This window comes from Pan troglodytes, chromosome 10 (assembly GCF_028858775.2).
Source record: "Pan troglodytes isolate AG18354 chromosome 10, NHGRI_mPanTro3-v2.0_pri, whole genome shotgun sequence".
In the NCBI taxonomy this organism is placed as follows: domain Eukaryota; kingdom Metazoa; phylum Chordata; class Mammalia; order Primates; family Hominidae; genus Pan; species Pan troglodytes.
Genome location: NC_072408.2, coordinates 139,676,429 through 139,690,095, shown reverse-complemented (window position 1 = coordinate 139,690,095; position 13,667 = coordinate 139,676,429). Strand labels below are relative to the sequence as shown.

At 54.6% G+C, this 13,667-nt stretch overlaps 1 protein-coding gene across 18 annotated transcripts in view; it reads left to right on the top strand.

The window, feature by feature from the left end:
• Positions 1–13,667, top strand: part of GOLGA3 (golgin A3) — a 61,806-nt gene that overhangs the window by 45,845 nt on the left and 2,294 nt on the right. For 15 of the 18 annotated variants that reach the window (XM_054663830.2, XM_024348191.3, XM_063785301.1 and 12 more), the window contains 9 exons: positions 344–487; positions 2,215–2,412; positions 3,880–3,996; positions 7,134–7,273; positions 7,810–7,942; positions 8,158–8,280; positions 9,606–9,770; positions 10,604–10,767; positions 11,547–11,886. In XM_054663830.2, the coding sequence (XP_054519805.1) occupies positions 344–487; positions 2,215–2,412; positions 3,880–3,996; positions 7,134–7,273; positions 7,810–7,942; positions 8,158–8,280; positions 9,606–9,770; positions 10,604–10,767; positions 11,547–11,736 (1,374 nt within the window). In that variant the 3' untranslated portion in view covers positions 11,737–11,886. Of the gene's footprint in view, positions 1–343; positions 488–2,214; positions 2,413–3,879; positions 3,997–7,133; positions 7,274–7,809; positions 7,943–8,157; positions 8,281–9,605; positions 9,771–10,603; positions 10,768–11,546; positions 12,513–13,667 lie in introns of those variants that run through there. The other 3 variants (XR_010147876.1, XR_010147875.1, XR_010147877.1) reach the window with 1 other exon arrangement.

Here is a 13,667-nt window from a genome sequence, read left to right as displayed (position 1 = left end):
GGTGCGTGAGCATGTGTGTGGTATTTATTACAACTGGTGCTGCTTGCTTGCCACAGATGGTGATTTATAGCCATTATCTGCAGGTCAGATTTTCTTCTGTATTTTTGAAGCATTGAACTGAAGAGATGATTTTGTTTGTCCCAACTATCCCCGTGTGTCATCGTGTGCATGCTGTGGTCGGTTAATTCAACTTCTTTAACAAAAAGGAAGGTTGTGAGACTGTGTCAGACAGCTGGTGTCTGGTGTGTGCAGCCACACAGCCTCATGTCTGCCGGCACCACGGGAAGTGAGGGGGGTCAGGGCCTGTCCCATGACCAAGCGCCCGTTCCGTCTTGGCCCTTAGGAAAGGATCCAGGCCCTGGAGGCGGAGCTGCAGGCTGTCAGTCATAGCAAGACGCTGCTGGAAAAGGAACTGCAGGAGGTCATAGCGCTGACCAGCCAGGAGCTGGAGGAGTCCCGGGAGAAGGTGCTGGAGCTGGAGGACGAGGTGAGGCCTGGCCATCTGCTGTGGCGGCAGCGTGGGGCAGGTCACGTGAGCCCTGGACATGCCGCCACGTGTGAGACCCGAAGAACAAAACTTCACCGTGTGCCCAGCGTTGCTACTTTTGGTGTTGCCACCTTCTGACCGTTGGCCTCTGGCTCTGTGGTGGGGCGGGCCCTGATTCCAGCCCTCTGGGGAGGATCACTGTACAGCCTCTTTGGTGGAGTGGTTACAGAATTCATAGTGGAACCCTTCTCAGTTCAAATGCTTTGGTTGCAAATAAGAAACCCAACTTCGCCAGGCGAGTGGCTCATGCCTGTAATCCCAGCACTTTGGGAGGCTGAGGTGGGCGGATCATGAGGTTAAGAGCTCGAGACCAGCCTGGCTGACATGGTGAAACCCCATCTCTACTAAAAATACAAAAATTAGCTGGGTGTGGTGGCGGGTGCCTGTAGTCCCAGCTACTTGGGCGGCCGAGGCAGGTAAACCGCTTGAACCCAGGAGCGGAGGTTGCAGTGAGCCAAGATCGCGCCACTGCACTCCAGGCTGGGCGACAGAGTGAGACTCCGTCTCAAAAAAAGAAAAACGTCAGATATCTCAGGTTCAGAGACAGTTCTCGCTTCAGCGGTGCTGGTGGCAGCTCAGTGTCCCGGCCCCCCCGCCTCCCCAGCCCTTCTGCTTCCCGGCGCCCCCCACTCCCCAGCCCCTCCTTGTGGAGCTCCGTCACAGTAGGGCCGCCTGTTCCACTCTCTGGCTGTGTCCTGTCCTGAAGTGGTTTTGCTCATGCCCACCCTGCTGAGTGGCCTAGCCAGGGCTCAGTGCCTGGACAGACTTCTCCAGAAGCCCATGGTCCCAGGAGAAGGCTGGGCTCTTGGCCATGGGGAGGAATGAGAGGGGCCTGGGGAAGCAACTGACCATGACCACGACAGCCTTCAGATCATGAAGCAAGCACGGTCCTGTGGTGTCCATTGCTGGTCCTGTGGTGTCCATCACAGGGTTGTGTGGTGTCCATTGTTCTGTTTTTGTTTTTGTTGTCTTGAGACAGAGTCTCACTCTGTCATTCAGGCTGGAGTGCAGGATCTTGGCTCACCACAGCCTCCACTTCCCAGGTTCAAGTGATTCTCCCGCCTCATTCTCCTGAGTAGCTGGAACTACAGGTGATCGCCACCACACCTGGATAATTTCTGTAGTTTTGGTAGAGACAGGGTTTCATCATGTTGGCTAGGCTGGTCTCAAACCCCTGACCTCCCAAAGTGCTGGGATTACAGGCGTGAGTCACTGCGTCCAGCCCATTGCTGTGTTTTAGTTTTCGATGTTTCTTTTCTTTTCTTTTTCTTTTTTTTTTTTTTTTGAGACAGAGTCTCGCTGTGTTGCCCAGGCTGGAGTGCAGGGGCACGATCTCAGCTCACTGCAACCTCCACCTCCTGGGTTCAAGCGATTCTTCTGCCTCAGCCTCCTGAGTAGCTGGGACTAAAGGCATGTGCCACGATAGTGGCTAATTTTTGTATTTTCAGTAGGGACGGGGTTTCACCATGTTGGCCAGGCTGGTCTCAAACTCCTGACCTCAGGTGATCCCCCTGCCTCGGCCTCCCAACGTGCTGCGATTACAGGCGTGAGCCTCCACGCCTGGCCTAAGTTTTCGCTGTTTCTTGTTGAAAACTCACCTGTTTCTGGGGTATGTGAACTCCACTCACCAGTGCAGGTAATTTTACAGTGACATTGGTATGTTTCAGCTTCAAGAATCCAGAGGCTTTAGGAAGAAGATAAAACGCCTTGAGGAGTCAAACAAGAAGTTGGCTCTTGAATTAGAGCACGAGAAAGGGAAGCTTACGGGCCTCGGTCAGTCCAACGCAGCTCTGCGGGAACACAACAGCATCCTAGAAACAGCTTTGGCCAAGAGGGAGGCAGACCTAGTCCAGTTGAACCTTCAGGTATTCAAACTCGTCAAACTCACGCCAGCAACGGTGTGAGAGTTGGTGGGGCTGTGCGCACTCCGAGAATCTCATCCAGATTCGGTCACCTGTGCTGACTCGTAGCCCACCCGGCCTGCAGCCGAGAGAACAGGCTCAGGAGTCCGGGTGACCCACGGCCCTGGGTCCCCAGCTGTTGGTGCAGGGCTGGGCTCTCCGACGGGAGGAACAGGCTCAGGGGTCTGGGTGACCCACAGCCCTGAGTCCCCAGCTGTTGATGCAGGGCTGGGCTCTCTGAGGTGAGGCTGGAGCCCCTGCGTGTGCTCAGTTCACCTGTTTAGTTGAGGGGCAGACCTGCTTAGTCGGGGGGCAGACCTGCTTAGTTGGGGGGCAGACCTGCTTAGTTGAGGGGTAGACCTGCTTAGTCGGGGGGCAGACCTGCTTAGTCGGGGGGCAGACCTGCTTAGTTGAGGGGTAGACCTGCTTATTTGAGGGGTAGACCTTCCATGTGGGTGTGGCTGAGTTCCAGTCCCAGACAGTGACATTGTTTGTAGGGGGCACTTAACGAGAGGTTCACACAATTCAGAACTGGGACTTGAACCCTGACCTGGTTCTCACTCAGCTACTTAGTCTCCACAGCCTCTCTGAATTGAGGACCAGGCTGGGCATTTCAGGGAAATCCTGGGGGCCAAATCGAGCTGCTGGTGTTGACTATCCCATCTTAGTTCCATATTTTGCCCTAGTTCCCACCACTTCTGTTCTTTTTGTACCCGGCTGCAGCCCCTGATTGGTATGTAGTTTTTGAGTTCCCAGCCACCATGTTCCATTTTTTTGTTGTTGTTGTTGTTAGTAATACGGAGTCTCACTCTGTCTCTCAGGCTGGAGTGCAGTGGCGCGATCTCGGCTCCCTGCCTCCTGGGTTCAAGCGATTCTCCTGCCTCAGCCTCTGGTATAGCTGGGACTACAGGCGGGCACCACCGCACCCAGCTAATTTTTCGTATTTTTAGTAGAGACGAGGTTTCACTGTGTTAGCCAGGACGGTCTCGATTTTCTGACTGTCATCCGCCTGCCTCGGCCTCCCAAAGTGCTGGGATTACAGGTGTGAGCCACTGCGCCCGGCCCATTCTTTTTTTTTTTTGAGACAGGGTCTGGCTCTTGCCTGGAGTGGAGGGCAGTGCGGTGGAGGGCACTGCGGTGGTACCATCATAGCTCACTGCATCCTCAACCTCCTGGGCTCCAGCGATCCTCCTGCCCTGGCCTCTGGAGCCGTGGGGCCCACAGGCGTGCCACGTTCTTGAGTGCGGCCCTGTGATCATGCTCCCGCAACCTAGGATTCTGTTTCTGTCACAGATTCTTCAGCAGTGAAGTTTCCTCTACCTCCCTGGCGTGTGCCTGTGATGTGGCGTGTGTCACGTTGCCTGCTGTAGCAGCCTTGTGTGTTTGTAATTCGATGTCCTTCCTTATCTGTCCTCCTGCAATCTGATCCAGGTGCAGGCAGTTTTGCAGCGCAAAGAAGAGGAGGATCGCCAGATGAAGCATCTTGTCCAGGCCCTGCAGGCCTCACTAGAGAAGGAGAAGGAGAAGGTGAACAGCCTCAAGGAGCAGGTGCGTGCCACCTTCCGGCTCACAGGGCGTTCCAGAGGACGCTCCAGTGCCTAGAATTCTATGCAGGGTCCTTCACACACCAGCCTCCTTCCAGCAGTTACACAGAGCAAAGGTGCGTTGCAGTTGTTGGTGACGGAGGCCGCAGAGCACCTGCTCTGGTCCGTAGAAGGTGGCGTTAGATTAAATGGCAGTGCAGCTGTGAGGGCCTGGGGCCAATGAGCTCCGCGTGCATGTGTATTTATATTGTGCTGGGAGTGGTGTCCTGTATGTCATGTTGCATTGCAAAAGCAAACTTGAGAATAGCATAGGATCCCATTTGTGTTCGGCAGATAAGGGGGGTGGTTCTGTGGACCCTTCTCTGTGTAGAGAGCTGTCTTTTCGTGGCTGGCCCCTGCCCTGCTTCAGGTGTTCACTGACACATTGGTCACGTCGCCAGCAGAGGCCCATCCTGACCCCCAGGTGCCCTGTCTGGGCCCTGCTCCTCTGTTAGAACGCTGCTTCTTGCTGGCTACCTCTGCCATACCTGGCACAGAGCAGCTACTCCTAGTACGCTTGCCGTGTGTGTGCACATGGGTGTGCGTGCACGTGTGCCTGGGGTGTGGTGTGTGTGCACGCGGGGGGCTGTGCATGCAAGTGTTGTGATGTCTGTACACACGTGTGCCTGGGGTGTGGTGTGCACGCGGGGGGCTGTGCGTGCAAGGGTTGTGATGTCTGCACACACGTGTGCCTGGGGTGTGGTGTGCACGCGGGGGGCTGTGCGTGCAAGTGTTGTGATGTCTGCACACACGTGTGCCTGGGGTGTGGTGTGCATGCGGGGGGCTGTGCGTGCAAGAGTTGTGATGTCTGCACACACGTGTGCCTGGGGTGTGTGTGTGTATGTGCGCGGGGGGGTGTCCGTGCAAGGGCTGTGGTGTGTGTGCGCACGTGTGTGCCTGGGGTGTGTGTGTGTGTACGTGGGGGGCTGTGCGTGGAAGGGTTGTGATGTCTGTATACACGTGTGTGCCTGGGTTGTGTGCATGCGGGGGGCTGTGCGTGCAAGAGTTGTGATGTCTGTACACACGTGTGTGCCTGAGGTGTGTGTATGTGCACGGGGGGGTGTCCGTGCAAGGGCTGTGGTGTGTGTGCGCACACGTGTGTGCCTGGGGGTGTGTGTGTATGTGCGCGGGGGGTGTCCGTGCAAGGGCTGTGGTGTGTGTGTGCACGTGTGTGCCTGGGCTGTGGTGTGTGTGCATGCATTTGATGCTCATGTATATGTAGAAAATTTCTAGGAGGAACACAAGAAATAACTGGTTGTCTCTAGAGAAAGGCAGGAAAGAACACATCACTTTTCCTTTAAATCCCGTTTGAATTGAACTTGTAAAAAAGTAATTGCTTCACAATTCAAACTTGTCGGCCTAACAGTGAAGCTTCTTTCGTTCCTATGACCTGGCTTTGCCACAACCTTTAAGAACTTTTCTATGATAATGTAATTGAGATGAAAAGAAAAAGGTTCTTGATTTTTTTTAAGGGGTGAAACAACAAAGTTTCTTTATAAATAGAATTAATTTTAAGATGTGGCAGGTGGCTGGGCGCGGTGGCTCATGCCTGTAATCCCAGCACTTTGGGAGGCTGAGGCAGGCGGATCACCTGAGGTCGGGAGTTCAAGACCAGGCTGACCAACATGGAGAAACCCTGTCTCTACTATGAATACAAAATTAGCCTGGCGTGGTGGCGCAGGCCTGTAGTCCCAGCTACTCGGGAGGCTGAGGCAGGAGAATCGCTTGAACCAGGAGGCGGAGGTTGTGGTGAGCCAAGATCACACCATTGCACTCCAGCCTGGGCAACAAGTGGGAAACTCCATCTCAAAAAAAAATGTGGCTGGAATATTTTAACAGGAGCAGTTAACAGCTTTCTCTTGGCCCCACAGGCCTCATCCGCCCGGCCGTTTAACCCTTGCCTGGGGCCTGCTGCTGGGCCGTGGTTCAGGCTGGCTCACACGGTGCCCCAGCTCTCCAGCTTTCGCTCCGTGCTTAGGGTTCACTGAATTTTTTTCGGGGTTTTTTTTTTTTTTCAGATGGAGTCTCACTTTGTCGCCAGGCTGGAGTGCAGTGGCGTAATCTTGGTTCACTGTAACCTCTGCCTCCTGGGTTCAAGTGATTCTCCTGCCTCAGCCTCCCCAGTAGCTGGAACTACAGGCGTGCACCACCACGCCTGGCTAATTTTTTGTATTTTAGTAGAGATGGGGTTTCACCATATTAGCCAGGATGGTCTCAATCTCCTGACCTGATGACCTGCCCGCCTTGGCCTTCCAATTAATTTTATTCTTATTTTTTAAATGTATTTATTTTATTTTATTATTTTTATTTATTTATTTGTTTATTTTTTTGAGATTTTGAGATGGAGTCTCGCTCTGTCGCCCAGGCCGGAGTGCAGTGGCGCGATCTCGGCTCACTGCAAGCTCCATCTCCCGGGTTCACGCCATTCTCCTGCCTCAGCCTCCTAAGTAGCTGGGACTACAGGTGCCCGCCACCACGCCCGGCTAATTTTTTGTATTTTTAGTAGAGACGGGGTTTCCCCGTGTTAGCCAGGATAGTCTCGATCTGACCTCGTGATCCACCCGCCTCGGCCTCCCACAGTGCTGGGATTACAGGCGTGAGCCGCCACGCCTGGCCTATTTATTTCATTTTTGGGACCGGGTCTCACTCTGTCACCCCAGCTGGAGTGCAGTGGCGCGATCACAGCTCCCTGCAGCCTGGAACTCCTGAGCTCAAGTGATCCTTCCACCTCAGCCTCCTGAGTACCTGGGACCACCATGCCCTGCTAATTTTTTTATTTTTTGTGGAGACAGGGTCTTGCTATGTTGTCCAGGCTGTGAATACACTGGAAGAAGACTATAAAAACTATTTAGACCGAGAAATCTCGAATAAATGTGTTCATTCAACAGATAGCAGCAGCCACATAAGTGTGCACTTGCTGCGTGCCGAGCTCCGGGTCAGGTGGTTTCATCTTTACAAGGAACTTGACAGGCCTGTGGAGAAGCACACGCCGGCAGCCAGGACGTGCACGGGGCCGGGAGTGCATTCACCCCCTGCGCCCGGCACGTCATAAAGCTGTGGGTGTCACGCAGGGCATGGACAACGTGGCTTCCTTCCTCCTAGGTGGCCGCTGCCAAGGTGGAAGCCGGGCATAACCGCCGCCACTTCAAGGCGGCCTCCTTGGAGCTGAGTGAGGTGAAGAAGGAGCTGCAGGCCAAGGAACACCTGGTGCAGAAGCTGCAGGCCGAGGCCGACGACCTTCAGTGAGTGCCTGGGCCCCGCCAGCCCTCAAACATGGCTGTCCTGGCAATGGGCGGGGTCTAATTCACACCTTCAGCACAGCGAGGGTCATCTATATTTTGCAAATTGCCGAGTACTTGAGTGAATCATAGGAGTAGAAGGCACCCAGCCTCCGTCTCCAGAATCCTGAGCCTCACTCACTGCCCCGTGTCCTCTCCCCAAGAGAGAGCGCCCCAGCAGGAGTACTTAGCTTCAGGTCAGAGGCGGGAAGGGGCGGCCCGGCACGGGGCTGATGCTGCGGCTCTGTGGGCCCCGTGCACTGTGGTCTCGGGGCCGGCACTCTGGGATCTGTGAGGGGTGCCGGCGAAGTGTGAGTCTCAGGTGCTTCGTAAGGACTGCCCGAGTGCACACTGTGGGCACCAAGCATGGCTGCAGCACGCAGTGCACAGCAGAGGGCCTGCCAGGACGAACGCCTTCCACAGGCAGCGTTTCCCAGCGGGAGGGCACAGCACACTGGAGGAGCGTGGTGATTCCCTTCTTTCTTGTTTTTTTACGCTAGGATTCGGGAGGGGAAACATTCCCAGGAGATAGCACAGTTCCAAGCAGAGCTGGCCGAGGCCCGGGCGCAGCTCCAGCTCCTGCAGAAGCAGCTGGACGAGCAGCTCAGCAAACAGCCCGTGGGAAACCAAGAGGTGATGGTTCGTGGGGGCTGGACTCACAGGGCTGGACTTGCAGGGCTGGACTCACGGGTGCCCTGGGTGACTTCACTCCATCCTGCTTGGGGAGCAACAGTGATGGTTTTCTGAATATGGTATTAAAAGATAAACCAAAACACAGCTAGAGCCATTTTCCAGGGCAGTAAAGCCACTTTAATGTTCTTTTGGCCATGTGACTTTCCCCTCTTTAGATGGAAAATCTCAAATGGGAGGTGGATCAGAAAGAAAGAGAAATCCAGTCCTTGAAGCAGCAGCTGGACTTGACGGAGCAGCAGGGCAGGAAGGAACTGGAAGGGCTACAGCAGCTGCTGCAGGTACCTGTGTGTGAGGCGCTGGGCACAGGCGGGAGCAGCAGGGAGGAAGGAACTGGAGGGGCTACAGCAGCTGCTGCGGGTACCTGTGTGTGAGGCGCTGGGTACAGGCGGGAGCAGCAGGGCAGGAAGGAGCTGGAGGGGCTACAGCAGCTGCTGCGGGTACCTGTGTGAGGCGCTGGGCACAGGCGGGAGCAGCAGGGAGGAAGGAGCTGGAGGGGCTACAGCAGCTGCTGCAGGTACCTGTGTGTGAGGTGCTGGGCACAGGCGGGAGCAGCAGGGAGGAAGGAACTGGAGGGGCTACAGCAGCTGCTGTGGGTACCTGTGTGTAAGGCGCTGGGTACAGGCGGGAGCAGCAGGGAGGAAGGAGCTGGAGGGGCTACAGCAGCTGCTGCAGGTACCTGTGTGTGAGGTGCTGGGCACAGGCGGGAGCAGCAGGGCAGGAAGGAGCTGGAGGGGCTACAGCAGCTGCTGCAGGTACCTGTGTATGAGGCGCTGGACACAGGCGGGAGCACCACTTCTGGGGCAGCCCCTGGTTCCTGTGCCATGCGGCCTGCGGCCAGGCAGTGCTCCCGGGGAGCTGGCGCCCTCGTCCAGTGGGGCGCTCGCAAAGTCACCTGGTCCACGTCACGCGGCAGGACAGAGGCAGGGGCGAAGCCTGGGCCGGCTCCGATCCCTTGGCCGCGCTGTGTGTCACGGACCAAGAACGTGATTTCATGGACTACAGCAAATGGGAGGGTGCGTGGGAAAAGTTTGCCAATTTGCGATAAACTTCTCAACAAAGAACTCAGGGTTCGGTCTTGACTGCTCGGGAAAGGAGTGTAATTGCTAAGTCCCCCTTGTAAATGAGGGGCTTGAGTTACAGTGAGAATTTATTTATAGACACAGGCCGACAAGCGTCCATCATCCAGAAATCCAAAACCTGGCCAGGCCTGGTGGCTCACACCTGTAGTCCCAGCACTTAGGCAGTGAGCTGTGGTTGGACCACTGCACTCCAGCCTGGATGACAGAGTGAGACCCTGTGTCTAAAAAAAACAAGAAAATCCAAAATCTGAAACTTTCTGAGCATCAACATGGTAAAGGAAATGATCATTGGAACATTTCAAATTTTTGGACTGTGGATACTCAGCTGGTAGTTGTAATGCAAATATTCAGAATTCCAAAATTTGACACACTTCTGGTCCTGAGCATTTTGGACCTGGACTGGCATCATCTAGATGGCGCCGAGGAGGACATATGTGTGCTTAACCTATGAAAATACAAACTCGGATCTTGGCAGGATGTTTAAGATCTGTTAGCTTTTAAAAATCTGACTTCATTTCCCACAGAACGTCAAGTCTGAGTTGGAGATGGCCCAGGAAGACCTGTCCATGACCCAGAAGGATAAATTTATGCTCCAGGCAAAAGTGTCGGAGCTGAAGAACAACATGAAGACCCTGCTCCAGCAGAACCAGCAGCTCAAGCTGGACCTACGCCGCGGCGCGGCCAAGACGGTACTCAGGCCCGCGTCCCTCCCGGGGTAGCCGACGTGCGCTGTAGATGCTCTTGGACAGGAGGCTGGCAGACGTGTTAGTCATTCAGACATAAACGGATTTGTTGAGCCCACACTGAGCAGCTGCTGTGTAGTCAGTGGTAATGGGGTATGCTGCTCAGGTGACAGATGAAATCATTTCATTCTGGTTTCATCCATCCAACAGCGTTTTCCTCGTTCTGTGAATTCAAATACCACTTTGTTATAATGTGCTTTGTAAAGCAGATGAGCGGTGGTCTGTGACTCGGCAGTCCCTGCTGTGTGTGAAGGGCTGGGGCCCGGGAGCTGTGCGCAGGCGCCCGGCGGTTTTCTGTGCTCGGTCCACATCCATGTTTTCCAGGAGGCAGGTGGGAAGGCAGCGCTCGGATTCAGAGGCCGTTTAGCGTCGTGTGCTTATCTGTGGAAAAAGTTTGAAGTCCTAGCAAAGGGAGCCTAAGCTGGAAAACTTACTTAATTTCTTAAGGAAATTCCCCATCAAGGTCTTGAGTCTCTGATGGGAGAAGCGTCTGGGAGAGCTGTAGTCTGTGGCTCGGCCCCGTCCTGCCGCAGACCCAGGACTTAGGTTGTCTCTGCTTTGCTCTGGTTTTGTGCCTTAGGAATAAAGGTGTTTCCCCAGCCAGCTATTCTGGAGCTCCGGGGACTGTCGTGCTGGGCTGCCACGGTGGCCAGGACGGTCCCCTTCCCAGAGGCCCCACGTCCACCAGCTGGGGAGGCCCGTCTGCCACAAGCTGTGCTAGTGAGACCGACCCGAGGGAGGGGACGGTGGGAAAGCTGATCATGTGCTTTTAAAAACAGAGAAAGGAGCCGAAAGGCGAGGCCAGCTCGTCCAACCCTGCCACGCCCATCAAGATCCCGGACTGCCCAGTTCCCGCCTCGCTGCTGGAGGAGCTGCTGAGACCACCGCCCGCCGTGAGCAAGGAGCCCCTCAAGAACCTGAACAGCTGCCTCCAGCAGCTCAAGTACGACCGTATTCCGTGCTGCACTTCAGCTAGTCTTAAAGATTAATGCCCTCTTACCTGGGAGGACACTCCTGGTGCCAGTACTGAGTGCCCAGCAGAGTTTCAGCAGGTTTATATAAGGGTGGGGGACTCGCACACATAGCCTCTGAGGTTTATATAAGGGAGGGACTTGCACACACAGCCTTTGAGGTTTATATAAAGGGGGAAGGACTCAGCCTCTGAGGTTTATATAAAGGGGGAGGGGGGCTCACACAGCCTCTGCGGTTTATATAAAGGGGGAGGGACTCACAGCGTCTGCGGTTTATATAAAGTGGGAGGGGGACTCGCACAGCCTCTGAGGTTTATATAAAGGTGGGGGAACTCGCACACACAGCCTGTGAACTCATAGGTGGAAACTGCCTAGAGTTAAACTACCCTGATAGGCCCTGAGAAGCTGGAAGGCCACACATGGTGCACCTGGCAGCCTGAGGCTGAGCGAAGTGTGTAGGGCGGAGCCAGGCGGCGCCCCGAGGGCAGGTAACAGAGTGGAAGTCGCATGTGCCAGGCCTCAGTGACAGCTTCCACCCTGCCGCCTGGTCAGGACTGGTCCTTGAGCCTGTGTCCTCTGCACAGTGTAGAGAACGGTGCTGAGAACAGCTGAGCTTCTGTGGTCTCAGTTGGTTTGCGGATCCCCGAAGGCGCCCCGGTCCACTCAGGTGCTAGCGAGTGACACTGTCCACAGGTGGCGCATTCTGCCTGGCACTTGTGTGATCTGGGCCTTCTTCCTCCTTCTGTCCCAGGCAGGAGATGGACAGCCTGCAGCGCCAGATGGAGGAGCACGCCCTGACGGTGCACGAGTCTCTGTCCTCGTGGACGCCGCTGGAGCCAGCCACTGCCAGCCCTGTGCCCCCGGGGGGTCACGCCGGCCCACGCGGCGACCCACAGAGACACAGTCAGAGCAGGGCTTCCAAAGAAGGGCCGGGAGAGTGACTGCTGCGGACTCGCCTCCGTGCGCCGCTGCCCCAGAATGCTCTCTTATCAATGTTATTTATTTGATTGTGTGGTCGATGTTTTTCTAAGACATGAAATTTAAGTTTTGTTTTGCCTTTAACAAGAAGTAAAATATATAGCAGAATGAGAGCCAAGGACTAGAAAAACATTTGAAGATCACAATTAGCTTTTCACATGGAATGACCAACTCTTAAAAGCCTGATAGGCTCTGGGCGAGGAGCTTTGAACGTGTCTGAAGGGTTACTTGTAGGTCGTGGCTTCTGAGCGGCCACTGATGCTGCTCTCTGCGGGTGACAGGGAGAGGCTGCGTAACTGGGAGCAGCTGTGTGACAGGGTCTGCGGCACCGCGCCTGGCCAGGCCGGCTGCAGTTTCTCACTTCCCTGTTCCATTCAGTAAGAGCTTTACTTTTCCGCAGAAATGAAACTTTATTTGTACCTTTGGCTTTTTACTTGTTTTTTTGGATAGCCATCCCACCATAGGATGCGTACATAGATACTGAAGATCATAATCCAATCTTTGTTTTTTTTTTTTTTTTTGAGACAGAGTCTCGCTTTGTTGCCCAGGCTGGAGTGCAGTGGCACGATCTCCGCTCACTGCAAGCTCCGCCTCCCAGGTTCATGCGATTCTCCTGCCTCAGCCTCTCGAGTAGCTGGGATTACAGGCGTGCGCCACTATGCCAGGCTAATGTTTGTATTTTTAGTAGCAATGGGGTTTCACCATGTTGGCCAGGATGGTCTCGATCGCCTGACCTCAAGTGATCTACCCATCTCAGCCTCCCAAAGTGCTGGGATTACAGGCGTGAGCCACCGCGCCCAGCCTGTCACCCAATCTTTAAGAAGCATATGCTCATATTATTGAAGAAGAACCTACTTATTATTGATTGCCTTTTGAAAATTTATTGGGAATAACTTAACCTGCAGGATTTAGGGATGTCAGTCAGAAAATTCTAAGAAATATAATTATTTTATTTACCTTCTAAAGCCAAATATTCTTACACAGAAAGGTCCTCTGTTGTTCTGGTTTTACTTTGTTGCTGAGGATCTTTCCTTCCTGCTGGTCTCTTCCTCTCAGGCCACTGGCCCTGTGTGATTCCACCGTGGGTGGCCACCGGGAAGGGGCAGCTTGGACCCTTGGTCAGGCCTGACGGCCGTCAGGAGGCACAAGGACACTGAGGCCCCATATCTGATCTGACCTTTGGGGGCACAGGGAGAGGCCAGAGGGAGAGGAAGGAGGGTGGAGGAGGAGGAGAGCGGACCAGGGGCTCCCTGCAGCGACTCCCGCGTTTCCCCTGGAGTCAGCCAGGCGTAGGTGCAGGCGGTAACAAGCCTCACACTCCTGTTCCCCAAGTGAAAATCTTTACCAGTGTCTGTGGGAACGCCTGTACTCGTGTGTGGGAGCGCCTGTACTCGTGTGTGGGAGCGCCTGTACTCGTGTGTGGGAGCACCTGTACTTGTGCAGTCATCGAGAAGTCCTGGATCTTTTGTGGTTACACCAGCATCATGTGACGAGCAGAGGCGACTTCCGGAAGAGACAGGCAGGCACCGTGAGGAAGGTGGCTGTGCTCTCCCAGGTGTCTCAGAGACAGATGCCTTATTTAAAATCAGCACGACGTGTGAGATCTTCTGTTTCCCACCCCAAATCCTGAAACCCTGCAGACACTGGCTGACTGGGAGAGGTGGGGTCTGTAAGTTGTCCCCTAGTTTGCTAAGAAAATCTAAAATAATATTTATTATATGAGTTAGGAGAGAGAGAATGGGTCCGCGTGGCCTCCTCTGCAGATGTACTGGCCTGAAATGAGGTTCTGAGTCACTGGCCAGGCCACATGTGCTCATGTCGGTGTCTGGTGTCTGTTTTGTGGAGAAAACGGTATGGTGTGTTTTAAGCTATTTGTGTTCTGTTGTAATATACT